At 41.5% G+C, this 27,934-nt stretch overlaps 1 protein-coding gene across 12 annotated transcripts in view; it reads left to right on the top strand.

The window, feature by feature from the left end:
• The window catches only part of grip2b (glutamate receptor interacting protein 2b), a 221,402-nt gene that overhangs the window by 129,456 nt on the left and 64,012 nt on the right, over positions 1–27,934 (top strand). For 2 of the 12 annotated variants that reach the window (XM_067506133.1, XM_067506131.1), the window contains exon 1: positions 11,426–11,567. The exons of 8 other annotated variants lie outside the window; for them this stretch is intronic. In XM_067506133.1, coding sequence (XP_067362234.1) covers positions 11,522–11,567 — 46 coding nt within the window. In that variant the 5' untranslated portion in view covers positions 11,426–11,521. Of the gene's footprint in view, positions 1–11,425; positions 11,568–25,199; positions 25,412–27,934 lie in introns of those variants that run through there. 2 more of the 12 variants (XM_067506129.1, XM_067506126.1) reach the window with 1 other exon arrangement.

Raw genomic sequence — 27,934 nt, 5'->3', positions numbered from 1 at the left:
TCACTTGCTAAAATTATAATTTTATTTTGATTTTCCGTTTGCTATAACCAGGAACTTGGTATTCGTTTAGTGTCTGTGATCTCACGCAGTAGCAGGGCCTACGCTTGTAAACACCTGCAGACCGTAGGCTGGCTGCTTGTTAAACTACAGAGAGCTGTGAAAATGTGATGTGTGGATGCATTCAAGCAGTCACGAGAAAAGAGAATTCTTAGAATTCTTAGTTACTTCGAAGCAGGAAGTGATGTGTGTTTGATCAGGCGGTATTGGTGGTTTGTGTTATACACTGCTTTTCTTAGCCGAGTGTAAAATAAAATGGGGTAAACAAGCAAGTAACCGTTGCATATCAGTTTGTCTAAATGTATCAGTTGTTTCATTTACTATGAATAAATACATAGATACTGTGAAAGAGTGCGTTACTGCATACAAATAGTTCAACTGAAGCTAAAAATGATTGATTTTTCACCATCTGATCCTGGATGGTTTCCTGGGCCTCTATTTTTCTTTTTTCTTATATTTTACGGAAGCTAAAAATAATGAGCTGCATGCATCTTACCCAGCGTGCTTCATTAGCTGTGGCATAATGTCAGGACTTGTACAGCATCCATCCACACATTTATGCACACACAGCTACAGTACTGTGAGCGAAGACAAACGGGCCTGTGTTTTTGAAAAATTTAAAACCAGAAAGAAAATGTGACGTGTGCACAATGGGACATAAAGGGGGAACATCTGAAATGGTTTCATGACCGTGACGTTTCAGTGCTGTGATACTTAGAAAACCTGTTAATATGCAATCTACAACAGCAAAAGGAACATTGAAAAGTTTTTGTTAGACAATCTAAACCAATTTACTGCAAAAAAAAAAAACCCCGACTGCTTTATTTTGGCAATATGTGTGTGTCAGAAGTTCTCACGGAAGAACAGTCAGAAAAAAAGATGTAAGCGGAACAACCTGAACTAAAAATCAGAACTGAGGGGAAGGAAAATTATTCAAATTATTCATGGCTCCTTGTCACGGCCTGTTAGAAAATGTGATTCACTTCAGCATAACTGCAGTTCGAGTGCTCATCTCATCTGCATCACACCTTTAAGTCAGCAAATCTTTAATCCATTATTCACACAGGCAGTCAGTGGAAATCTCAAAACAAGACACAGCGTATTTAAAACTTAGACTCATGCTGCTGCAGTGACCATTGCAGAGGTATTTTAACACGTATACTTACTATGCATCCATTCTTAATCACAGACGCATTGCTGATTGGTCAGAGGATCCTTTGTCCAGCCCCTCTGAAGTTACCATTCACATTTCTCAGCTAAAAGAAGAAATGACCATAAAGAGTTGCGCAATAATCACAGAAATGATGAAATAATGCAAAAATGCTGAACAAATGACCAAAACACAGACTGAAAACGTCCAAAAACAAATGTTAAATTACGACAAATTGTCGAAAAAGCGAAGGTTGGGAGAACCTTTCATTTGTACGTAGACTCGATATTTTATAATGCAGGTAAAAAAAACAAAAGTAGTATCTCTAAAAAATACTGCACAGTCGGTGTCTTCCCACCATTGTATCCAAAACAAAAGCCAAAAGACAGGAAATGAGAGTATAAAAGATAAAAGACACACAAAAGGAAAAGAGGGAGAGAATTACTTAAGTCTTTAATCACTCGATGAGCTGCTATTTAAGGTAGAAGCAGGTTTGTAGAGCTGAATAAATCCTCTGAAGTGTCTTCGCTACAGGCCTCGTTCTTTCAGATGTTACTGTAGCTGCTGGATAAGACAATGTGAGGTTTGAGCCCTCGTGGGATAATGTGAAGAGGCACGGGGACCTCGTATTACTCATACTGCTCATCAGGGTCCGATAGTGCTTTTTATGTTCGCTTGCTAGGAGGTACAGCAAGTTTACGCATGTTGATTCAATGTAGGGAAATTAGGAAAATGAACAGGAACTCAATGTAACATTCTAATCTTAAAGCATCCTGCTGACTGAATGTTTCAAATGCTGCCAAATTAAATGTCAAGAGGTTTGACGTACATTCATCTTGTGGCAAACAGGCATCACTAATTTGGTTATTGTGGAGAGATGCCAAGACTTTTCAGAGATTAATTTGAAATCATTTTTGAAGGTTGAGCAGCAGTTTTATTACCCCAGCAATTGGTGCATAAAAAAAAAAAAATCAAATGAGGCATAATTTGCTGTCTGTAACATTGCTGTGTCTTGGTTTTTGTAACAGTACCACCACTGGGGGTTGAACATAAACCACCAACAGAGGTCTGATTTGAAACTGAGCGTGCATACACCTCTGCTACATAACGTAATGCCGTCACTTTGAAACTCATGTAGTTTAATGGCCTGGGTATGAGCCATACGATAGTTTGTTAATCCTCGTGGCCATAACTGCCAATTCCACACCTGTTATTCAACCAAGGAGAAAGTTAGGAGATGCCAGTTGTGTTGAGATTCGGGGGGGAGGACAAAGTGGGAGGTACCCGCTGTAGATCTTTCAACACAAGAAAAACTATTATTGTAAATAACTGAGAATATCTAAAATACCCTGTTAAGTACATTCAGGGTTTTTTATTTTGTCACATAAGCAGTTGTAGCAGTTGCAACCAGGCAGATGTTCCTCCATCTCCCTTTTTGATTTAACTCCCAACAGTATGTTGTTATGTGTTTTTGACTGTCAAAATTAGTAGTAACACCAAGAAATACACAGATTAAATGTTTAGCATTTCTTCACGTGGGTGGTGGAAAGTTACAGTGAGTCCAATAAGGTCTTAAGATGCACAAAATTCACAGGGATTTGTAAAACTTTTTTTTAGCTTCACCTTACACCACAGGTTCCCGATTGTCCAAGAAAATTAAACCCCCGACTGATTTAGGTGGTTGTGCAGGAAGTCGTCAGGAGGTGGGAGCTGTCAGCATAATTTAGTCTGCGTGTGTGTGTGTGTGTGTGTGTGCGTGTGTGTGTGTGTGTGATGAACTCTTAGCACCTGTTGGCTGATGTCTCCAAAGGCGGCTGTGGTTCCATTTGGTCAACCTGACACGCAAGGGGGGACGGAGTTGACCCCTACAAAGCCTCAGGTGCATTCAACTTGAGCTGAACATGTTTAATAGGGTTCTGAAAAGAGAGAGAACAAGATGTGTTGAGAGAGGGACATTAAGAAAATAAAATCTATTCACAATTCTCTATTGTGAAGAATAGATAATTGTGTTAACTATGCAAATACAAAAAAAAAAACAATTTTGCCTGGACATCGGCTGCTCACGCTCCTTGAATCATGACATGACACATACAGTGGCCCCGTGTAGCTTGAAGGGTACAGAAAGACCCCAAAAGCAAGTACTCAACACTTATTCAACCTTCAAAAGGTACAAAGGGTCAGCACACAAAGTCCGGTGGCTGTAAAGGCCAGAGCCTTCATGCATCAATGCAGCCGATCCATCAACTGAAGGGGATAAATGGCAATGCCACTACAATCCCTGACTGGATTAAAAAGCACTCTGCTTCACACAGAGTGCGAAGGTTCTTTTTTATTTTTGCACCCTTCCCTTGCCTTGATTTATGTTCATAATCCTGTAAAAGACCATGGTTGTTTATCGCTTATGTTCGGTGGTGTGTGGAAGTAGTAGCAAATCAGGCATCTGAATTTCATACAGACCTTAGTGTGTTGATGAGTCTATATCAGCCTTATAATATGCTAGTCATTTTTTTATACCATATCTACATGGTAGCTGTTGGATGAAATAGGATTAGGGCTACCACAAAAATGTAGTTTTTGGCTTTTATGTTTCAATTCGGACTTTTTTTTTGTTTTTTGTTTTTTCAAAATTTTGAGAGAAAATAATTCTGGTTGTAAAGTGAGAGGTTTAAGAGAAAAAACTTTAATTCTGAGTTAAAACCCAAAATATAAAACACCTTTAGCACCACTTACAGCTTCAAGTCTTTGTGAGTATGGTGCTACAAGCTTGACACATGTTTATTTGGGCAGGTTCTTCCATTTTTCTTTGCAGTACCTCTCAAGCTCCATCAAGTTGGAAGGAGCGTCGGTGCAAAGTCATTTTCAGATCTCTCCACACATGTTCAATCAGGTTCAAGTCTGGGCTCTGGCTGAGACGCTGAAGGACATTCACAGAGATGTCCCGTAGTCTTTGTTGGCTCTGTGCTTAGGGTCATTGTCCTGCTGAAAGATTAACCGTCGCCCCAGTCTGAGGTGCAGAGCGCTCTTGAACAGGTTTTCATCAAGCACGTCTCTATACAGCACTGCATTCATCCTGACTAGTCTCCCAGTTCCTGCTGCTGAAAAACATCCCCACAGCATGCTGCTGCCACCACCATGCTTTACGGTAGGGATGGTATTGGCCAGGTGGTGAGCGGTGCCTGGTTTCCTCCAAACTATCAGTTGGCATTCAAGCAAAAAAGTTAAATCTTTGTTTCATCAGAGCAGAGAATTTTGTTTCTTCTGTTCTTTGGCCTTCAGGCGGACTGTCATGTGCCTTTTACTGAGCAGTGGTTTGGAGCTGGCCACTCTACCATACAGGCCTGATTGGTGGAGTGCTGCAGAAATGTTTCTGGGCCCTTCCCCAGATCTGTGCCTCTCTACAATCCTGTCTTGGAGGTCTACAGACAATTCTTTGGACTTCATGGGTTAGTTTGTGCTCTGCCATACACTGTTAAGTGTGGGACCTTATATAGACAGGTGTGTGCTTTTCCAAATCATGTCCAATCAACTGCCTTTCCCACATTTGCATTTACATGTAGTCATTTAGAAGATGCTTTTATCCAAAGTGACTTACAAGAAAGGCACAAGGCAGCAAAAATTTAAGTCAATGAGCAAGAATCTAACACCAATCAAGTTATAGAAACATCTCAAGGATGATCAGTGAAAACAGGATGTGCCAGAGCTCAATTTTAAGTGGCTGGGAAAGGTGGGGAATACTTATGTACATGTGATTTATTTTTTCAAACAAACATCTTTCATGTTGTCATCATCAGGTGTTTCATCAGAATTTTGAGGAAAACGATGAGTATGATCCATTTTGGAATAAGGTTATAACATAACAAAATGTGGAAAAAGTTAAGCGATGGGAATAGTTTCTGCATTTCTGCAATAACTTTAATACCTACAAATTTCTTAAAGACATAATCAATGGGTCAAGTCAGGTAGTATCCTTCCCCTCAGCTGAGGATGCTCTGTCTGTATTTGCAGCCTATTTCGGCCTTCGCATTTACATACAGCTTATTCATATTGCTTCGGTGTGGAACGCCCAGGGAAAAAGGAAAGCATGGTAGACTACTTGAAATAAACATGAGGAGAGTTTGTTCTAGCTCGTCTTACAGCAGCTATATCAAAATCAATTTCGAGTCATGTCTCAAAGAATGGGTCAACAGTAGCACAGCCCAAAAATATTTCTCAGTGGAGATCTCAGCATTATGGATAAAGAAAGATGAGGAAATCTTGTCACCGATTTGATATTTTACAAATAACGATGTCTGTTGAAGACTGCTGGGATGGCATCACGATAACCGAATTTAATGGGAATGATAATGATGTTGACACGAATGTTCTAGCAGCAGTTTAGCTCCTTTGTTATATTTGGCAGTGTAAATATTGATGATGAAGGCTGATTGTAATAAGCCATAACAGGCAAGTGTGTGTGTGTGTGTGTGTGTGTGTGTCTGCTTCAGCTTCCCAGGGATGAGAGGCCGGAATATTGAGGTCCAAATTAAAATGCTCCTTTAAAACCTTTTTAGGCCTGTAAAACCAGATGGTGCCTGACTCTGTAGCTCACGTATAGTTTAAAACTTAATTGGGCCAATTTCCAGCCCGTGGTAACTTTTTAATGGCACCTTTAGTCTAAGTATTAACAGAAATTGAGGAGTGCAGCAAACTTCCTGTCTATGTTAAAAGGTGAATGAAGACGCAACTTTCATCAAGCAAACCTGCAACCTGCTGTAGGCAGCAGCTTTTACCACGGAGTGCGTTGGACGCAAAGAACATGTCCTGGATTCCGCTGCTTTGTTCAGCATGTAACGTGAGATGCAACTTTTTATCGCCTTTCAGTTGTGACGTTTAGTGGGATATTAACTTTTAAGTACGTTCACCGGTGTTTGTTTGGTCTGAAACTGAATGCTGGATTATTAAAGCTGTGGAATGTAATCTCGAGATCTTCCGTTTTAAAATGGGGGGAAAAAAAAGTCACAATTCCAAACAGGTTCCCAGAGACTCCCTTGATACAATTGTTTGAGAGTTTTACAACCTTTTGCACTGTAATTACTTTTCTCTCTATTGCTTCCTAGAACTTGTCAATCAGAAAATGCTTGAAAGACGTACTTTTCATAACATTGCAAATTTTCTCTGTATCTTTTAAAATCATAATTGGGTTAATTTGTGTTGTCACCTGCGTTATGGATGTGAGAAATAGATCTAATCACTCACACACTCATTTGCTGTGTGCACAACGCAATGTCGGCGTCTCAATGTCGGGAAGAGACAGAGAAAAAATAAATAAATGAAACTACCAATTTTTAGCGTGCAGTTTGAGGTCGAGCTCTCATCTAGCAGACGAGAGATCAAAAATACCACAGCAGGAGTCAGAGCTAGCAGACTTCCTCATCCTTTCACTCAGAGGACTGCTCGCTTCACTGTTGACACAGTTGAGATAAAAAAGACCTTTTCCCTTAGATGGAGACACTTTCCTGACACTTCTCTCGGTGACGGGGCCCCTGCGACCAGCTGTAATATAGCTGTTATGTGTGTTGGCATGAAGTGAGAAGAAGTGAAGAAATTAGCAAATGGAACTGGAAACAATACGTTATACTGGGGTCAACACTGACGACTAAATTAGTTACATCATGCAGGATGAATAAGTGATGAATCTCACAGTGTTCACATTTCTCCCACCATCATGTGGACGCAGTGACACAAATTCCAGTGTGTTCTAATGTAACATCCCTGCAACAAACACTAACAGCAAGGCTTAATAGTTTGGTTCTGACTGAATGTGCGTTGCTAGAGGCATCAGATAAAATTATGATGCATGGAAACACACTGTGCACAAACCTTACAGGCACCAGAATGGCATCTGGTGACATAAGAAGGTCAAAGCAGATGAAAAAACGAAGGACTTTGAGACACTAGTGTCCTTTTTGTCCCATTGGAACCCGATCCAGAATCTTTCCCTAATGCTAACCTTCTAGGTTTTGTGCCCAAATGTGACTATAAGCAAGTATCCTTTTTATCTAAACCAAATGAAATTGTGGCCCATGATTCAGCATAATAATGACTCACTGGGACTCAGTATGTGGAGTAGGTACCTACTAACCCATGGCTATGGTGCTGATCACAACAGATAACTGCCTTTCGATGGCAAAGCAGGTGGTAAATGAAACGTATGAGAGTCATTTGCTAATGTACATTTACTGCTTTTATCCCAAAGGTCAGGAATTTTAGGGCAACTTCACCAGTTTTTAACTTGCTTTCTATGACTTTAGTTTAGGGTATAAATGTACATTAATACTTTTAAGCTTCCCTACATTCAAATATTTCTCTGCTTCTAGATTAAAAACTGTTCCAGATGACATCATTAGGAGTTCAGACCATGTCGTCTGGAGGAGCTCTGGATAATCGCTCTCCAAGTGACGTTTGTTTCTATGTGCTTTGTAAACCTTACACTGCATCCTTATAGTATTTTAGTAATCAGTTACATTTATCAGTTTAGACACAGTTACCACAGTAAATGTGATATTAAATTCTCTTTTGCCTTCATTTTTACTCTACTGATCACTTGCTTAGTCTTAAAATATAGAAGAACTATCTTGCAAGCTTTCTGCAGCCCAAGATGCATATTCCTTTGATAAATAACAAAACTTTTTTAGTGCACAGTTCATCATTTTTCAATGTGTCACTGGTGTGCAATGAAGACTATATCTTCAAAATATCCAGTGGTAGCTTTTGTATCTATGTTCTCCCCACTTCAGATATTTCACTGCGGATACATGAAGACATAAAAAGGTTTCTTTTCCCACTCAAGAAACTTGTGAAACTTCTCTCTTTGACAGTTCCTATAGTCGAGCATTGCGGTGCCTCCGCACGCGAAAACACAGAAGCTTGGTGACTAGAGTTTTATTTTCACCTTTTTATTACCCAGGCGTCGTTGATGAGAAACACTGTTTGTTTTTAGCCGTGGCCGCTTTAGCATTTCACATGCACAGAAGCTGCCTGGTGCGACTGTGGCCTTCCACTGTTTGACAGTTTGGATGAAAAGTCTGTTTTTCTTTTTTTTCAAATTGTAGAAAAGTAGAAGTGTCTGTATATATATCTAGTTTCTCTGCTGCAGTGGTTGTCTTAGTACTTTTATTCTTTAATGCATTTCAAGGCTTAAACTGCTGTGCACATGAACAATCTCCATTTCCCGAGTAGGTGAGACGCTGTTTAAAATGTAAATAAAATGAGAATGCAATTATTTGCTAATCATTTGAGCCCTATTTTTGATTGTAAATAATATAAACCCAAGAAATCAGATGTTGAAACTGAGAAATTTGAGAAAATCTTCAGGGGCACCGTCACCTTTTTTAAAAACAGACTTGAGTCACGGAGGAAAACTGACCTGTGGGCTGATGAGTGCACATTTCACAAGCCATAGGTCGCATGGTGGCATTAACGCACACAGCACGGGTAACTTATACATCAGGGGAGGCCCCATTGATGCTGAATGATACATTCAGGTTTTGGAGCAACATATGGTCTCATCCAGACAACATCTTATTCAGGAAGAGTTTTGCTTATTTCTGCAACACAGTGTTAAAAAATACATTATAAACATTTTACAACAGCACGACTCCACGATTAGATAGTCTGGGTGCTGGACCCTACCTGCAGTCAAGAACTGTTAGCCCATGAAAAGATTTGAAGCATTATGAGGCCACAAATATGGCAAAAGAGGCCCCCAAGTGATGAGCAGCTGAAAATGTATGTCCAGCAAGACACAGGGGGAAAATGGCCCCCAAAATAAAAAACACCTGGTCATCAGTTCCCAAATGTGCACAGAGTTGGTGTTGAAAGAACGTGTGATGTAACACTGTGTTAAACGCCCCATTCCATCTTTTAGTGAGATTTTGAAATGAACAACTTTCAACATTTACAGTAATATGTTTGACTAAAAGGCCTTTGATTACATTCCATGCTCTCTATTTGCATTTTGCACAGCATCCAAACTTTTCTGGAAATGGGGTTTTCGATAGATCATGAAAGTTTTTTCATATTAGTAGTTGTTCCGCAGAAATTGACATAGTCTGTAAAAAAATACACTAAAGTCTCCCAGAGTTTACACCAAAGCTATGACAGTTGTCTACACTAGTTGCCATAGTTTCTGACACACAAATTTACTTAAGCCGTGATCTTCAATCTCAGGTCAGATGCTCTTGCATTGAGCTCGTCTGTTGTTATTGGGGCTTGGAACCCAATCTGCAATTGTGGGGGTGATGATGATGATGATGATATCTCCCCCCTGACCTGTCAGACCCCTTGCCATAGCATTTGTGTTGTACCTAGTCAACCTCGACTTGTGTTAGCAGATTAAAATAATAATAATAATAAACAAATAAATATATTTACATACACACACACTTTGTTTGTTTTTTAACTATATTGATGATGACTATACTGTTGACCTAGTGTTCACATTTCACTGATTTTATCCTGTTAATGTTAATAATCTGACAAAATTTATATGCACTTACTTGACGGGGTGGACAGATGCTTTTATAGTAGCTCTTGGAGACATAACTGTTGTCATCTGTTCTCCTTCCAGCATGTTTCTTCATTTGCGTGGGTTGTGGCTATTTGCATGTGATTTCTGGGTTTGAAATTATTGCGTCAGGAAGGGCTGAGTGTGCCAAATCAACAAGTTGACAAAGCGATTCGCTGTGGGAACCGGGAACTCACGGAATAAGCAGAAAGCACAAAAATAAATTAAAAAAAGGAAAGTTCATGTAGATCTACACCACTGTACACAAACTAATACTGGGGTTTGCAGGAGCTGTCCATGGTGCTGAGGTTCAGTATATGTCGCATCCATGTGTCTTTGCAATTTGCACTAACTTACTACGCATTAAATTTGTTTGAAAGAATGGCGCCTAAAACGTTGGTAGAAATAAAGTTCTAAACGTGCTGCATTTGCCTGCATTAGGGCAGCATTATATGCAGGGCTGGCCAACTCTAATTAAAGTAATCCAGACATAATCAAGGGGCTTGAGCGCAAGTCACACAACTCAAAATGTCCTGGGAACATGTGAAATTAGTGTGGTGCAATGTGGTAGAGAGAAATTGTGCACACTGTGTTGGCTTTGCTCCAGCTCTGAGACGAAACCCTGAGAAAGAGGTGAAATTTGCTGACTCTCAGCTTTAAATGAGTTTCGGGCTTGTTCACATTCATTAGTGCTGAACAAATGTAACGAGTGTTGCCATTTCTCCACGATTTGTCCAGTTTGGACACACACACTCCGATTTAAAGCTGCCAGTCAGCACTTCGACTTCTGAGTCGTTGCTGTTTGAAATCCAGTACGCTGAAGTGCAGACCCAGAAGTTACCGCTCTGAAAGGAAACTGCACTGTGCCACGCGCCTCTGTGGACATTTTCACTAAATGCAAGTGGCTTATTCTCCCAAAACGAATTTTTTTTTTTTTTTTCTTTGCCTCTCTGCTTAGAAGCAGGTAAAATTTGCAATTTTGCGATTTTTCTTCTGCAGGATCTTACCCACTGCGGCCTCTAGCTCCCATCCCATGGAGAACAAGTACCATAGAAAATGTGGACGGGACACGTTTGTGTGTAGAGTGAGACGGTGTTTTTTGGTTTCATGTCACTTCAGGCTACATTGGTCACCTTATGATCACTAACGGACAGGGGAGGCAGGAAATAAGCCGTGATCTGGAGGCTTTCAGTGTTGGAAGCTTTCATCTTTGGCCTACACTTTCGATGGCCGCACACACACAGACACGCACACACGCACGCCCACAGACCTGCTACCCACTACACACACACAGACTCTGAAGGAAAAAAAGTAGGGCATCAAAAGTCCCGAAGGCTTTGAGCTACTTTTTTTTTTTTTTTTTTTTTTTTTGCATAATCAGGAGAGAAACTAAGAGAGTGAGAAGGTGAGAGAGAGAGAAAAAAAGAATGATGTAATTAAATTAGTGCATAAAGAAAATGAGGAGGAGAACATGTGAAAACACGAATATCAGACGGAGAACAGACCTGATTAAAGTCGATTATGGAGACGGGTCTTTATACCATGTTTATCTTCTGAAGGGTGTTAGAGGCACGCACCAACTCTTACGCAGTTCAGCTGGTGTCAACAGGGAGGGGGTCCCTTTGAGAGACTACACACACACAAACACACACACAGAAGGGGGGGGGGGCGGCATACAGACAGAAGCAGAAGTTCTGCCTCAGTCTTCCTCCTCTGCTCTTTCATGAGGAGAGATTTACGCATCCAGTCTCGTTCCGGTGTGGAGGAAAATGCTTTTTCTTCAGGCTATATTGAAGAGAAGGTTGCTGCAAAAAGGTAAACGACTCTTTTTCTTTACTTTACAGCATTTTGCTCTTCATGTGTTTACTGGTTTGTGCTCACTGCTGCAGCTTAAAGTTGCCAAACCGCTTCGGTGCTACTTTCCCTGTGTTGTCATCGACCAGCGTTTGACTGACTTTTCTTAGATTTGATGCTTTGAAGCCAGAGAACTCATCCTTCTATCCAACTTTATGTGGATGGGCAGTGTTGGGTGTGTGTTGCCTGTCAGCGATCCTTGCCGTAGTGGGTTATCGGCGAGGTTATGTCACCGCGCGCAAAAACAAGTCCGAAAATAGTCTGTGCCAACACGTTTTGTTTTTTATATTATGTGTGTACATCGATGAAGCGGTGCCGCACGCGTCTGTGTGAAGTCCGTGGAGATTTTCCTGAGTAACGTGCCATTTGTGCGCATCACTCCATCGTACGGACTAACGGTACGTTTATAAAACGAAAGTCACAATTTCTGGCTTTACTTGATGTGTCGCATTAAGCTTGAAGAAGTGAATTCGTGCAAACGTGGAATAATTTACAGTGGCGTCTTTGTGCTGAATGTTTATTTAAGCGCGTTTGCGAAGATGTGTGAATGATCACCGGAGTTACAGGGAGGTTGTGTAACTAGTGGCTTTTTGGCATATTATGTTCTTTGGCATGATTTTCTAATGCGGACCAAAGTTGTACATTAGTTTACGCAATTACATTATTTAAGCTATTGTTTGCTATTCATTTTGTTGTTGTTGTTGTTGTTGTTGTTATGAAAAACAAATGGTTGATTGAAAAGCGGCACATAGCAGGGTTTATGGCATTTTTTTAAATTGTATTTCCACTATGTCTCATAATCTGTTTTTAATGATCTGTGATAGTGTGAATGCGGCACTGCTGCAGTCGTTTGTACGGGAACGATGTGCAGTTTTTCTCCTTCCCTCTTTTGCTGATTTATTAATGAATTTGTGGATCTTCCGCTTTGAAGTGAAGCCTGGAGACACAGTGGAGAAGGAGGCAAATGGGGACAAAACGCCGCCTATCGGCGCGTCAGTGCGCACTGCAGCCCGTCCTGGGATTCAAGGATGTGAATAACCAGCGGCAGTGCGACTTAAAGTTGTCTTCATTGCCACACGGTGTGAAAAATAAATCACTGTCACACTGTGAAGTTTATTTATTGTATTTCTACGTGTCACAGTTTCACCAGTTACATTTTTCTCGGTGACTGTGATCCAGAGCACCCAGGGAAGCGTCTTACTTACAGTAGAACACAACATTTTACCGCAGTGGGTCACACAGTTTGCCGGGAAAGCTGTGACTTCCACAGTCACCAAAGCCGCAGCAACACAGAACAAATATAAGACATGTATATCATGTGCTGTTTGACATTTAGGAGGTGGAGGAGGAGCTGTTCCAGACTGACAGAGGAGCACAAGCTTCACTATCAATGAGCAGTGACATTAGAGTACAAAGGTCAAAGCTCAGAGCAACAGCATTAATGTGTGAGGGGTCTAAATTCATCTCCTGAGCCCTGCGAGGGGTCTGCAGATACAGCCCGGGTGTCGTTTAGCAGCACTGGTGTGGTAAAGTTGCTCTGTTAGCGCCTGTTAAAATGCATGAAATTACTACTGCTTTAATGAGTTTAATTGACATAAAGGTCTCGCTGTATAAATCTGTTCACTCAGAAGCTGGAAAAGACACTTTGTCATTGAAATCCTTGCTTGTGCTGTCTATAGCACAGCAAGCGGCATTTGGAGCCGACACACTACGACGTCTTCGCACCTTTTCGGAGGTGGTAAAAGTACACGACCTCAGCAAGTACAAATACAAGTGCTCGTCTTCGAAACTACCCCACTGCAAATACTGTAGAGGTGCCACATCAGTGTGCTGCATAATTATAAAAAACTATAAGTTTACTCCTTTAAAAATATTATTTCATATCTTAAAAAGCTTTGAATGTTATGCAGTTGATGGTACAAATGTACAAGACAAAAACAACGGCAAAAACATATGAACACTTTTTGGACTGGATAAATGATTCTGATGAGAATCAGCATCTGCAAAAAGTAACAAAGGTTATAAAATGAATGTACTACTGTACTGTATTTATGTATATGATGTATACCATAAATTATATTTAGGTGCTGTAGTAAAAACTAACACAAAGTGTTTAAAGTTCCCTTTGTAAAATGGTTCAAAAGTACTTTAAGCTAAACACTTTATAGTCTCAATAGTAAAAGTGAGATTATTGAGATGTGGTAAAACATCCCACTCCCCAGAGAGAGGTCAGGATGGAGATGTTTAACACTGTGTGTTCCCCAAAGGTGCTGGACCCATTTTATGTCATCTGTTTATGCACTGTGCTGCTCAGAATAACAAAATGTTCCGTTGTTCTCTGTCAGAAAACACCAGGTCCCTGTAGTTGTTGTTGGAAGGTTCGTATCTGTCCACATTGTACTTTTGCTCTGGAGCACTGCAGGGGCTACAGGTTGCCTGTGATATATATATATATATATATATATAGATATATATATATATATATATATATATATATATATATATATATATATTTCCTTCTCCACTGAGTAAAAATCTGTCTGAAGCCTAATAATTCCGCTACCAGCCAGTTTGCCTGTGAAGCCACATCAAACCTATTACACACTCGAACCTTGGGGAACGACTAACCAAAGGTGGCTTTGAATGACGTCCCTTCTCTCTAGGCTGCTGTTAGTTACTCTGCAGATTAGCTACCTGTCCACTGGGAACCTCTTGCTCCAGGGCTGCCAGCTTTCTCTCCATTTTTAAGGGTATCTCCAGGTTCTAGAGGGACATATCTCAGACTTTTTAACACTTTTTTTTAACCCCTTACTTTTGACACAAGCCCTATGTTGTACTCTCAAACCTGTGCTTAAGCTTCCTAACATTATACAGGCAACTTGTGCCAGTTTTCACACTTCTTATCTCACAATATTCATTTCTCTTTTGGCAAATTTGATCAAAGTCCTCCAGCCTGTACGTTCACACAGGTTGTTTGTCCCTTTATGTTCAAACAGTGGCCCCATGCAGACAGAGAGGCATATTTTGCAGATGCCTTTTGTTGCAATGGCACCAAAATGGCAGCTGGTGTGACACCTGAGTGTCTCGATTAATGTTTGATATGAGCGGTGAGTCGAATGCGTTTCAAATTAACTCCACATGTGCACATTGTACTATCATAATTGGAGTTTCTGTGCAGAAACACGCAGCTAAAGGTGTAATGTCTTCCTTGGTGGAATAGCACCTGTTCTTCTTCCCTTAGATCAGATTTCCCAATCTGTCCAAAACACCCGCATGCTTGGAGGTTGCTTGACTTTTGTTGAGATGTTTGACATTTTTCCTGCATCGGTGACAAAGTATTTACGAGTGTGTTGGTGGCATGTTAGTTGTGAAACATTTTGCAGTGCTTTAATTTGTGTCTACAGTTTATCGCTCAGTCTGTGTGGAAGTTGAGCTTGAGGTGGCTAATATAAGTCACAATTATGCACCACATTGTATCTTCTGTGCACATAAATCCTTCTGACGAGCTTGAAACTTCTTTCACTCCTGTCGCATCGTTCAATGACTGCACATTACAGCCGTTTTACTCACCATCTATCTTCATATCTTTTTTCCTGCTTCCTTCAAACAAATGGCTTTCACATTCTTCTCTCACATTTTTCTGTCCCCCTCCATCACATAACCCATTTCTGTCTGTCATCCCTAAAAGTATCTTGATTTATTTTCTAGCCATCTCCACTTATATAATTCCATCCTGCTGACTGTGATGTAGACTCAGAATCGACTCTTCAACCTCGACTAAAATACATGTTAATACAGATCTGACCCTTAATAAAATGTCAGTGCAACCTGACACGCATGGCCTTCAATGGTCACATTTGTAGCCCATCCATTCATATCAAGTCAATCAGACGCTAGTAGCCACATTTAGCACGGCTGCTGTCAGTGGAGCTACAAAAAAAAAAAGTGAAATGTCAGGTTCAAAGCGAGCTATGCAAAGAATCGGTGATGATGCTGCATGTACAAAGGTTTAAATATGAATTTATTCAAGCACATTATAAAAACATTGTGATTTTGTCTAAGTCTGGTGCTGGATCTCTGTCTCCTCATTCCTAACTTATCTACATCTCTGCACTTATTTCTCTCCACCTTTCCTACATTCCCCCCTCTCATCCTGCCTACCCGCCTTTTTCCTTTCCTCCGTTGCTCCTCTCAGCAATGTAGATGTGCTTTCTTTGATTTTGTCACCAGAGATTAATTAGCACTTTATTAGGAGTCCTATTTATACCTCCAGTCGGGGGGTGGGGGAGAACAAGAGAGAGACGAGGAGGGAAGCAAGAAGAGGCAAAGTGGGAGTGAAAGACTGAGGCAAACATGAAGGGAACTGGGAAATGATGGTGGAACGTGGTGGAGGGGGAGATGGAAAAAGAAGGAAGCAGGCAAGGAGTGAAAATAGAAAGGGCTGAAGAGGAGAGATGAGAAACATGCAGTATAAAAAGAGAGAGAGAGAGAGAGAGAGAACTGCAACACCGGAATAAAATGGTGCCGCAAAGGAAAGTGAAGAGACAAAAGGAACAGGCAGGTGACTTTTGGTCAAACTACATGACAAAGTATGTCAATAGTCCAACACAGGACTTGGGATTTTAACGATGCTGGAATTTGTACAATGCCGTTTATTACTTAGCTACTAACGTATAATTAAGTAAGGTAAACCTGGATATTGTACCACAACAAAAGGTTTGAGAGGTTTGAAAGAACAGGAGGATGATGTAGAAATGATGTGTAAAGTGTAAAATGGTATTTAGCTACGTGAATGTAGGTGTCACGCTCCATCCAAACATGAGGCACCTTGGACAGGTCGCTAGACTGTCTCAAGGCTTTTAGTGGTCACGTTATCCAAAAACTAAGAGACAGACGACGCACGAAATCTAGCGAACGTAAAAGTGTGCATAGTTCTGTCAGATTTAAACTAGCGGACACCTAAAGCTTGTTCTGCCTGCCAGGCTTTAGACACTGCTCTAAAACGGACAAGGATAAAAACATGTGGACCAGACAACGAGTAAAACGATGTGCATCTGATTAAAGGCACTTTTAATGTGTTTGGTGATTTGTAGTCTTTCTCTGGAACATGTGAATGCAACTCGCCTTCAGCAGCACACACCACTGTCGGACGACCTCCCAAGTTCCCGGTGTTCTCAAACTCCTTCCCATCAGCAAACATTGTTTTGTTCATTTTCCATTCAAAACACATCATACTTCCCTTTCAGCGCTCACGAGTTGTTGTCAAATCCTGTTGCATAGCAACTAGAAAGAGGTTGTGCACTTGCTTGTTGTTTGATTTGCCGCTCGCTGCAGCAGCATGTGAGTCCAGGGAGCTGGAGCTCCCATCCAGGTGTAGCTGGCAGATGATAGTTGTTATAAAGCTGAAGAAGGGCTGAAATAATGTGTTTTTAATCAGGGTGTGCTCTCTCCACAAAGCTGAATCAGACATTTAACATGTACTACCTGCTTTGAATGTGCGTCTGTGGGGCTGTGTTCAACCTGGTTACAGGGGACAATGGTAGAAAAAGGTTTGGATTGCTGCAGTTCCTCATCATTCCTCATAACTCCTACATTATAAGAAAATGCCCTGAGCAAACAGGTATGTCATGTGCAGGATGTTTGGTTTCTTGAGTTCATTGAAACCAGCAAGTTAAAATGACCACAGCTGCTGTTTAACACGGCAAAACTTGAGAAACTATGAGAAATGTCTCATAGCCTTTAAGGCGTGTTCCATCGTTTTTTCCCCAGACAGTAATAGTTAAAGGAAGACAGAGAGAAAATGATGGACAAAGCTTTGAATAACTGTTAAAATGCTCCATTCACAACAACTCAGTCGGATGAACCTTCACCTTGCACTTGATTTTTTTTTTTTTTTTTTCATTTAACATTTTACACATATGCCTCCATCATATTGATATATAGCTTCTGAGAATTCCGACTATGGTCTTGGCTTTTCCATTTCAGAATGCCCCCATCTGTCAGGAACAAGAGCGTGGCACCGTTGATGAGAGCTCCTGTAGCTTCAGGTTACACTTTAGGAGCAAACAACAGAAGCTGCATCTATTTCTTATGTCTGTCAACAGCACTGTCTGCAAGCTGCAGCTTTATTACTTGCTAATAGCTAAGCAATGAGGGGGAAAAGAGAGACACAAAGGTAGAACAAAACCGATATGAAAAGAGTAGAAGAGTATCAAAGAGAGGAAGAAAGAAGAGGGACAGGTAGATGGCAGGAAGTGACATAGAGGTTAGAAAGGTGAAACAGCCACGACACCATGAGAATCGGTGAAAGAATAAAAAGCAAGAAAGAAAGAGAGAAATCTAGGAGGTGATGACAGGGTAGGTTGCATGTTCGGGTAAAGAATGAAGGCAGTGACAAGTGCCAGGGTTGTGTAAGTCAGATAAGGGCTCGGGCTGATGCTTTCAAGAAACCCTTTCACAAACCTTTTCAAAAACTGCTGTTTGGACTTTCTCTGCTGCCTTCGTCTACTGCCAGTGCTGACAACGAGCTCACAGAAAATAAAGCCAACAAGTAAAGTAGAAAAGAAAGCGAGACAGAGGCTTCACACTTTTTGGGACTCTGGCCTCATTGTGTCAAGGAAGAGTGCGGGGGGGGGGGGAGATGAAGGGGAAGTCGTATTTAGAAAGAGAATGAATAAACAAAGGGAGAGAATGGTTAAGAGGGCTCAGAGATGACAAGAGTTATCATTTCAAAATCGCCAAACGTCCACATGGTGTATCTGACCATAGCCGCAGTCTTCTGCTAACCTTCTCTACTTTTAGTCGATTAAACGAAATCCTACGAAAACTTCTACAGTGTTCAACTTGTATCCTATGCGTTTGGTTTACGGAACACATGATCGTTTTTCTGAACTTCTGTCTGCCTTGCCTATAGCCCTCCAGGTGACATCATCCGGAGGAGTTTTTCATTGTCAGGGGGTTCAGATGATGTCATCCAGAGGAGTTCTGAGAACCATATTGTGGGCAAGGAGATGACATCTGACCTAAAACACTCCTCTGGATGATGTCATCTGGAGGCATTTTCCAGCTTAAAGTGTTTTGATATAGGGAAAGCAGAAAATAATTTTAATGGCATTCATCTACACGCATTCCCCGAACTACAGCCATAGCAAGCACGTTGAAAACGAGTGACATTGCTCTTTAAGGCGGCAGATCAAGCGATGCACAGAGAAGCCAACTAAAAGTGTCATTTTGAGCGTAACATCATCAAGGTGCTGCCGGGTAGATGGTATTTCTGAATACTTACATCATCAACAGCAACATACAAAGGAGACACCTTAACCCAAATGTTTCCATGCATACAAATCCCAGCGGATAAGTACTGAGATTCAAAACAGTTAAAAACCTCAGTTTGGATCAAAAGATCACATTACCTGTTTTTAATCATTAAGAAGCAGAAGTAGGTTACTGGGAGCCAATATACCATAAATAATTCTGCATACTAACAGAAAATCAAGCTAGTACATCTGCCCAAATCCTAACAGACAACTGTAGCTTGGTGACAAGCTGCACGCCACTGATATGTTCAAAGCTCTGTCTGCTGCCTACAGGACGGTCAAGCTCAACAGGTCCTGCTCACCTCTACTCCCCCACTCAGGTCTACAATTCCCCCCCCCCCCCCCCCCCCCCCCCCCCATCCCCTGCACTCTGCCATGAACGACGGCTGGTGGTCCCAGCACCACACAGAAGACACCAAGCAAAAGTCTTCATCTCAGTGATCCCAGTAAAAGTGGATCTTATTTCTACCTTATCAGTAGGCAAAGAGCTTTACACATGCACCAACGACAGCAGCTGCCATTCAGGTGTTTTAGGATTTCACTATTTTGCCCAAGGACACGCGGACATATAGACGGATTGAGCTGGGGCTCGAAGCACCGATTCAGCAATTGGTGGAATGTATGTGCATGTGTCTTCAGTGGACTGTCCACTCGCCCATTATCCATGGCACTTTTGCTGGGACTAGGACTTGGGACTGGGGCTAATCGTGGCTGCTGCCCCGGACGCGCCACCAGTCTTTTGAAAGGCTGATCACATTCACGCCATGTGGGATGAAACCGGAGGAAACCCACATTAGCTAGACCTGAAAATTGCAGAGATTAGTAACAATCAGAGATTTCTATGCATAAATATAGCTCTCTGTGTAGAAGAGACCCCCCCCCCCCCCCAGAAAAACACAAGAAAAAACCTGCTCTGTGTGTGTTTGTGTGTGTGTGTGTAACCCATTCTTGGCAACCTGAATACAGCAAGAGAAAAGAGAACATGCAGGATAAAAGAGGGAGCGCAGACGCAGAAATGAGAGGGTGAATTAGAGGAGGACTGACAGGTAGAGTAGCTGGCACGGCGGAAAGCTGTGATTCCACCGAGAAGGAGCAGAAAACAGATTCAGGGTTAATTTGCATTTCAAACTCGCCCGACTTCCAGCCTGCAATGCCAGAAACCTGCTGATTTGCACTCTACTCCCCTCCACTGTCTCTCGCTATCTCATTTCATCTCTATCCCCACTTTTCACTATTTTGGTGATTTACTGCCGGGGTTCTCACCCACTGTCTTTTTTTTTTTTTTTTTTTTGGCAGATTGGTTCACTCCTGACTGTCTATTCTACTTCTTTTATCCTTCCTTTCTTTCTTCATCTTTCCATTTGCCCCCTCCTCTCCTTAGACTCTTTCTTTTCACCACATTCTTTCATTCACTTTTGTTTTTCACAGCTTTCCTCTTCTGTATTTAATGTCGCTGCCAGACAGTTTTTAGTCCCCATCTGTCCTCAGTTCGTAGCCTTCAGTGCCGAGTGGCATCAGAGTGATAAAATGAAGCTGCACAGCAGGGGGAGATGTCGACTTAGAGATGACGACACAGAGGGAGTTTTATTGAAAAGGTGATCTGTGCCTGCAGTGAAGGGAATAAAACCGTATGGGATCATTAGAGCAGGAGACAAACGCTGCAAGCTGACGTAACTATAATGCATTGTTTAAAACAACCTAACATTTAGAAGACACGTCATTCATCACCTCTGCTATGCAGCTACACACAACAAGTCGCCTTAAAAATGCCACATGACTAGAGATCGACTTGAGGTGACCGGGTTTTGATTGAACGCGAGACTCTTGTACAGTATAAAAAACATTATGCAGGCGGATTTCTGCTCTGTGTAATTACCACAGTTGTGCAGTTGTTCAATGTTGCAATGTGATTTTTCATTCATAGGAACTTTCACCAATTACAGAACAGGATCTTGTTCCTGTTCTCCCTCCTGCCCAATAACCTGGGAGCAGACGATATTATTCCCACATGGCTGGTAGTGATTGCTTTTGGTTGTCACCGAGTTGCTTTTTGTGCAAAGGGGAAAAAACACATCAAGTTTACAAACTGGTTCACTGAGCTGGATCAGACATGTATGTTGGAAAACACCCTAAGACACAGGTGCTTCTTATCATTCCTTGGAGCCTCTTTCACATGAGGTCAGTAGTAAAAATCCAACCACTTCTTTCTTTTGGAGACCCGAAGACAATCCTGGAATATTACATTTCTTCACATCTTTGGGAGTCACTGAGTCATCGTTTCCTCGCCTTCAGCTAGAACAGAAATCCAGACCACTTTTCTACTGGCCTCTCTTCACTGGTCACCAGAGTTAAATTTAAGATCGTTGTTAAATAAGTTATTGGACTGTTGGCGCCAGCTCACATCTCTCTTCTGGTTGGATCAGCTACTTTTTGCTGTTCCACACTGACGGTGACAGTGGAAGAGTTTTACGCTCGGAGTGTAATTTTCTCCATTAGTTTTAAATCCGGTGTTAAAAACAACGGTTTTGAGTTTTCGCTATTACTTCCATTGGTTCTGTGGCGTTTCCGGTATATTTTGTAACTTTAAAACACTACACCGTGGTCCACAGTACACAGAAAAATACACAGAAAAGAAATGAACAAATAAATGCATTTTGAAATAAAGTGGCTTCTGGGAAAAGTTTCAGCACCTTCTGTGTATGGTGCCAGTGTTTGTACATTTTCCACAGAGGGTTTGTCCAGTTTAGAACCAGTCGCATTTGTTGTTAGAAGTTTTATATTGTTGGAATATTTTTATGATAATTGCATTTGTACTGCCCTTTGATGTTGTAATTTCAAACGCTGGTTTCTACCAAATGTATTTTTGTTATAAGGAAATAAGTTTGCTGATTCATGTTTAACATTAAGTTGAGTATTGGACACCTGCCGTCAATGAGTCTCGAACACCCAGTAGACCACGTATCTATGGTGCAGATGCTTCTCTAAGTAAGCTACACAGCCTGATACCACGGTGTGGCTGCGAATGGGGTAAGGTTAGGTTTTTTCTTCCTTAATAGATTTGGTTTACTTTAGTCTCCAGCAAATGTAACATCTCCTAAAGTTATGGAATCAATTTCTGTGTGTGTGTGTGTGCACAGTCCACTCCCTAACATCTGTGTTAAGACGAGGGCACCTGTGTGGGAAAAGCTCATTCAGCTTCCCGTGTGTGTCTGTGTTTCTCTGTGTATAAAGAGGTCGGTACATGTGTACATGAACATGGATGTCTTATCTTATGCGTGTCTATGTGCATATTTTTGTGTGTGTGTTCACTGAGCCACACGAGGCCATCATTTGCCACTTCAAAGTCCTTACCCATAATCCTCAGAGTGTGGATTCATTTGCACTTGAAATGGATAGAAATGTGCAACATAAAATGTGATCTCGAGTGTTTCAAGAGTGTGTGTGTGTGTGTGTGTGTGTGGGAGCGAGCTAACATGACTCATTTTTGACTTTTTATTTTGCCTCCTTCCACCTCTGCCTCTCTCTCATTTTCTCTTTTTACTCTCGCCTCTCTCGTTTCTTTTTTCTTTCACAGCCTTGAGTAATGCTCTCATAGGGATGCTCAAATACAAACTTACTAATGCAGTATGCTGATGTACACACACACTTGGCCGACCCACTTATACACATAATAGAGATTCATATGTCAGCTTTAATCACACACAGGCGCATAGGCAGACAAGTGTATACACACACACTGTCCACTGTCCATACATCTTTTATTTTGAACTGTAGTACTTGGTGCATATCAAGTCACTGGAAATAGCCATGAAAAGTATAAGTGTTTGGTTGTAGCCCGGGATATTTTATTTGGAATTGTTATTCTATGTATTTAGCTATTTGGTCAATCTCCTCTCTGAGCTCTTTGATAATATAGAAAACTGCCAAAAAAATCATCTTCAAAACAGTGACTCACAACCATTTCAAAACATTCAGATCCTCAGAGCACTTCTCCAGCCAAACAACCAGTCTGAGAAAAGAACTAAATTGTGTTTCACATCCCTGTGACATCAGACTTGTCTGACAGCCTGTGCACAACAATATTTCAGTGTGCAGTTTAATGTGAGTTGCTTTGACTTTCAAACGCAGAAAAAAATAAAATAAAATAAAATAAAATGGAGCCCAGTGATATTTTTGGACACTCTTTGATTTGAATTCAATTCTTTGGCGTTTGAAGTTTACTTATCAGATGGAGACGTGATGGTTTTCTGCCGGATCTGGTAGAGTATACAGAACCTTTTAGTGTACACAAATGTATTTGGCTAAGACAAAGGTTAATTAAAAGCCCTAAGCATGCAAAGGTTTAAAAATAGTTTAAAAACACAGTGATTGATGGTTTCATCCAACCTCACAGATCACAAGTTGCCAGCTTAAAGAGGAACTTCTTTTAACAGCTTTCAAAGTTCTCTCTTACTTCCCTATTTTAAAATATTTCTCTTCTTTTGGGTAAAAAATGCCTCCAGCAAAATCACCCGAAGGAGTTTTACATCATTAGGGCTTCAGATAATGTCATCTGGAGGAGCTCTGGAAAAGCAGGTTGACCACAATCACAACCTCCATGGTGTGATCATTGAGATGACAACTGAATGTTCCTCCAAGTGATGTCATCTGGAGGCATCTTTCAGCCAGAAGAAGAGACACGTTTTAATACCGGGAGGTCAGAGAGAAGTTTAAAACTATTAGTGTACATTTACATGCTAAACCACGGGGAGAAAATTTAAAATTGGTAAAGTTGCCCTTTAACAGATAAAATACCAAACAATAAAAAAAACAGACAAAAAAACATTTAACGGATTCATCCATTAAATTAAGTAATTATAACTGGACCTATCAGGTGTTTTATGTGTGAGTATGGATGAGTTTGTAAGGTTCCTGAGTCATGTCACTACAATCACATTATAAAAAAAAAAAAATCCATTTGCACATTTGTGTGCATATCTGCCGCTGACAGCTGACTGATTTGTTGGAGCTAGACTAGACGGAGCTATGTGACTCAGAACGTCTGCTGATGGTAAGATGTGGGCTTGAGCTGTTTGGCATGAATCTAGGTCAGGCAGCTCAGGGTGAGCAACCCTCATGATGAACTGACCATGATGGAGGAAGAGTAAATAACTGGGATTGTTAGTGCTTCTGCCCCCTCACAGAGCCAGCAGCCAGATTAGGGTGATGTCTGTCTGTGTGTGAGCGCATCTGTGTGCACAAGCATGTCTGATATGCATAAATTTACTGTGTGTGTGTGTGTGTGTGTGTGTGTGTGTGCGTTGCTTAGATGATTTCAGACAGCGGCAGAGGAAAATAACCTGAAGCAGCTACCTTACTGAGAGGGAGGGCGATAGAGTGAGTAAGAGAAGGAACAGAGTGCTGCTAGAACAAAAAGTAAAGAGAGTGAACAACGATTTGAGAGAAGTGACTAAGGAGAAATTGTTGGTATGAAAGAGCGTTGCATTGTTTGTTGTTGCAGTTTTTAGTTATGTCATGCATCTAATTTCTCTTTGTGACAACTTTTAGGGTCAACTCCGTGTTCTTTTTCAACGAACACTTTACGTTTGACGTGAAAATGGGACACGCGTTCGTGTAAGTGCTGTCGTAAACCTTTATGTGGCTCAATCTCTCGCTCTCTTTTTTTAACACTAGTCGATGAAAAGGGAAACGTGCTTCATTCTTTATTGAAAGCTACACCTCTCGCACTATGACGGACCCGAGTTCTGATTGAGGTTTTTGATGGAGGACAGGACGTCGGATGAACTTCTCAGCTCGTCTGATGCACATGTTTCCACGCAGTATATGTTGTTGACGTTTCCAAGGTGTTGTGTGGGTTGGATGTGCTCCGTAACACCTGTCCCAGCATATTTTTCTGAGGATGTTAATAAAAAAAAAGCATAATTATGGCTGACTGTGTTACTGCTACTCTAACGTTACAAAAGTTGGATATTAAAGCTAAATATGAAAGATACAGTAAGAATTGATGTTAAGGCAACGCTGTTCCAGATGAACATGGAAGAACTGGCAAAAATCTCTCAACCTCTATGTTTCTCTGCTTCTTCCCTTCAAAATGAATACTCTCCCTCCCCTGTGCTGTCTCATTTGTAATTCTTTGCCTTCCACTCTCCCACATATGTTCAGTATACGCACTTTCTCTCGCCTGTAAGCTCATCCTACACTTTTTCTCTCCCCCCTCTCTCTCTCTCTCTCTCTCTCGCTCTCTCTCTCTGGGGTTGTGCGGTCGCAGCGCAAGCGCCAGTCTGCTCGCATCATCGCCACTGTGTTCCCCGAGCGCTCGGCAGTCCACATCTCTACCTCTGTGTCTTTCTCCTCGCTGTCCGTTTCTTCCCTTTTCAGTGTCCGTGTCTCTTTCGTCTTCCTCTGTGGATGTGACTATAGCAAGGGGAATCTTCATGTCTGCTGTCATGTTTTGCGGTCTGAGGAGGGACGTTGGGGCAAATAGTGTCGGTGAGTGGAGAATGCATGAGGGAAATTCCTCCAGTGAACAGATAGCAGCATCATTAAGCTTTTAATTAGTCATGTGTTGCTGTTAAGATGCCACTGTTGTCGTGTTTCTGAACTACACTTCCCAGAAGTCACCTGTCATTAAAATGTTTTTTATGGCAATAGGGTCAATGTAGGTGTTTTATTGTTGAGCTTTGTCAAAAATTGTATTGCTTTAAAACATGTAAGACATGTCACTGGATTTATATAAGAGGAGTGTGTGTCTGCACTGGAGAGTGATGTTTGTGGAAATTTGTAAATGGAGTAGAAGTTGCTCCATAACTTGCTTCACGTTGCTTTTCCTGAGCAAACATCAGAAACATGCTGTATCCCACATCCAACTAATCACAGCTCTTGTGGTTTTAGGCACGTAAGCCCCCTTTTGTTGTGTACTGTGCAGCTATGGACGCCTAAGTGCACAAGTAGGCCTAAATCCAATTATAAGAGACACCAGGTGTCAAAAACAACTCAACCACAGAGAGGAGAGCGGGGAAAAAAAAAACATTTGCATTTTTCGCAGACTGTTGCTACCAACCAAAAGTATCACCAACCAAATTCAGTTTTATTACATTCGGAATTCAATTTTTAGAAATAAAAAAAATGGCCAAAGTCCGAACTTAGGATTTCTTCAGTGCTTCAACCGAAGCCAATAAAAAATACACATCAGCAGAGAGAGGTCCATGGGCTGGAGAGCAGGCATCATGCACAGGTTAAAATTTCGAATCAAAAGACCTGCATATCAAGCAAATTGTTATTTATACAATTCCAGTCGAGGGATGGAAATTTCATATTCAAATCCATCCCACTCTCTTAATGTAAATGACTTGGACCTAAAAATGTCTTTCTAATTGTAGTTATGTTTTTTCATGCTTAGCTGTAAGTTGCTTTGGATCAAAGCATCTGCTAAATGACTTATTGCAGCACTACAGAAAAGCTGTGTCTGCTGTAGACGTGCATTGCTAAAGTCCACATCCACTGGAAGAACTCATAAAGCGCCTCACCATCCTATAGGCTCCTCCCACTGCTTGATTGACGTTCCTCGTGTTTCCAGGAATTAAAAAGTCTTTTGCTCATCTTCCCAGTAACTGGAAACAGAAAGCTGAATTGAATCTTTGACTTTATAGCAGTGGGCACTGTAGTTGAGTTAGCGTGATGCATTAGGGATATTAATAAGGTGAGCGCCATCCTATTTCATGCACCAATGAGTATATGAGCAATATTCTCCACAGCGACCCTGGAGACTAACTGAGCTGATAGCAGTGCTGGGAGTGTGCTGAAACCCAGAAATAGGCTTCTTTTGTAATTCTATAGAGATATAGACACTTTAGAGGTTTCACATGTCACTAAAGATGTTGTTAAACTGCTGCCGCACGTGTTTCACTTGCTGTTTGCTATAGTTTGGTCCTTTTTACATGTATTTTTGTATAATTGTGTGCAAATGACTGATCACCGGCGCTTTCAGGATCGGTTTAACCTTTTTATTATTGCTGAAGAAGATGTGCGCACACAATACTAATGGGGGCGGATGAACGAATGATGAGGGATCTAATCACTGGCTCGGCTTTCCGCCAGCTGCTCGAGTTGCTCCAATTCATTTTCGGAGCCGCACAGTACAGAATTTAACAGTGACTGCGTTGGATGTTATCATCAGCTGTGCACGACGCGTGCAGTTCTCCACAAACTGCATCTCGCTCAGCATGTTGTAACCACAGTCCTCCAGGAGGCCGTCTCTTCGGTGATTGCGAGCGTGAAGCGACGCAGCCCAACGGCACACAGTGACGGGAGCTTCCTGAACACACACTCGCACATACTGTCCACGCACACGCCGATCACATGCTGCCGTTACAGTGTTCATTGCACATGACAGCAATCCGTTGTGTGCAAAAGAATGTTTTCAGTGGCAGACAGACAAACTTCTCTGTGTGTGTGTGTGTGTGTGTGTGCTCATCTCATTTTGCTCTCCTCCCTTTTGCCATTTACATTTTTAGGCATTTAGATAACGCTCTTACCTCAAGCGGATTTCCAGGCAGTGCTCAGGTGCCTCACGGCAGAGCGTACGACAGCTGCTGGGGATCAAACTGCGAGACTTATTAATGAAGGAACAGTTTTTCACGCCACAATACCCACTTACCTCTCATTTTCATCCCTCTTGTCTCTGTCTTCCTTCGCGCGCCCTCTGTTGAACCTCGTCAAGGCGGTTAAGTGAGCGTCATGGCAGATTTGTTGGCAGAAAGAAACTGCAACTTCAAAGGAATATTTGATGTTTTTTGGGGGGGGTCTGCACCTGCCAAGCTGTTCTTCTCATGCCTGCTTCGCTTTTTTTTTCTTCATTTGTTATGTTTTTATGGAAGGTTGGCTCCTATTATGGAGGATTTAGTGACACACTGAAAAGTGGAAGACACATGAGAAACACGAGGTTCTTTCTTTCGATTTTAATGAATCAGTTTTGTTGTTCTGTCTGAGCACAAACTTCTACGACAACCTGGA

This window comes from Channa argus, chromosome 5 (genome assembly GCF_033026475.1).
Source record: "Channa argus isolate prfri chromosome 5, Channa argus male v1.0, whole genome shotgun sequence".
NCBI lineage: Eukaryota > Metazoa > Chordata > Actinopteri > Anabantiformes > Channidae > Channa > Channa argus.
This window is presented reverse-complemented; position numbering and strand designations above follow the sequence as displayed.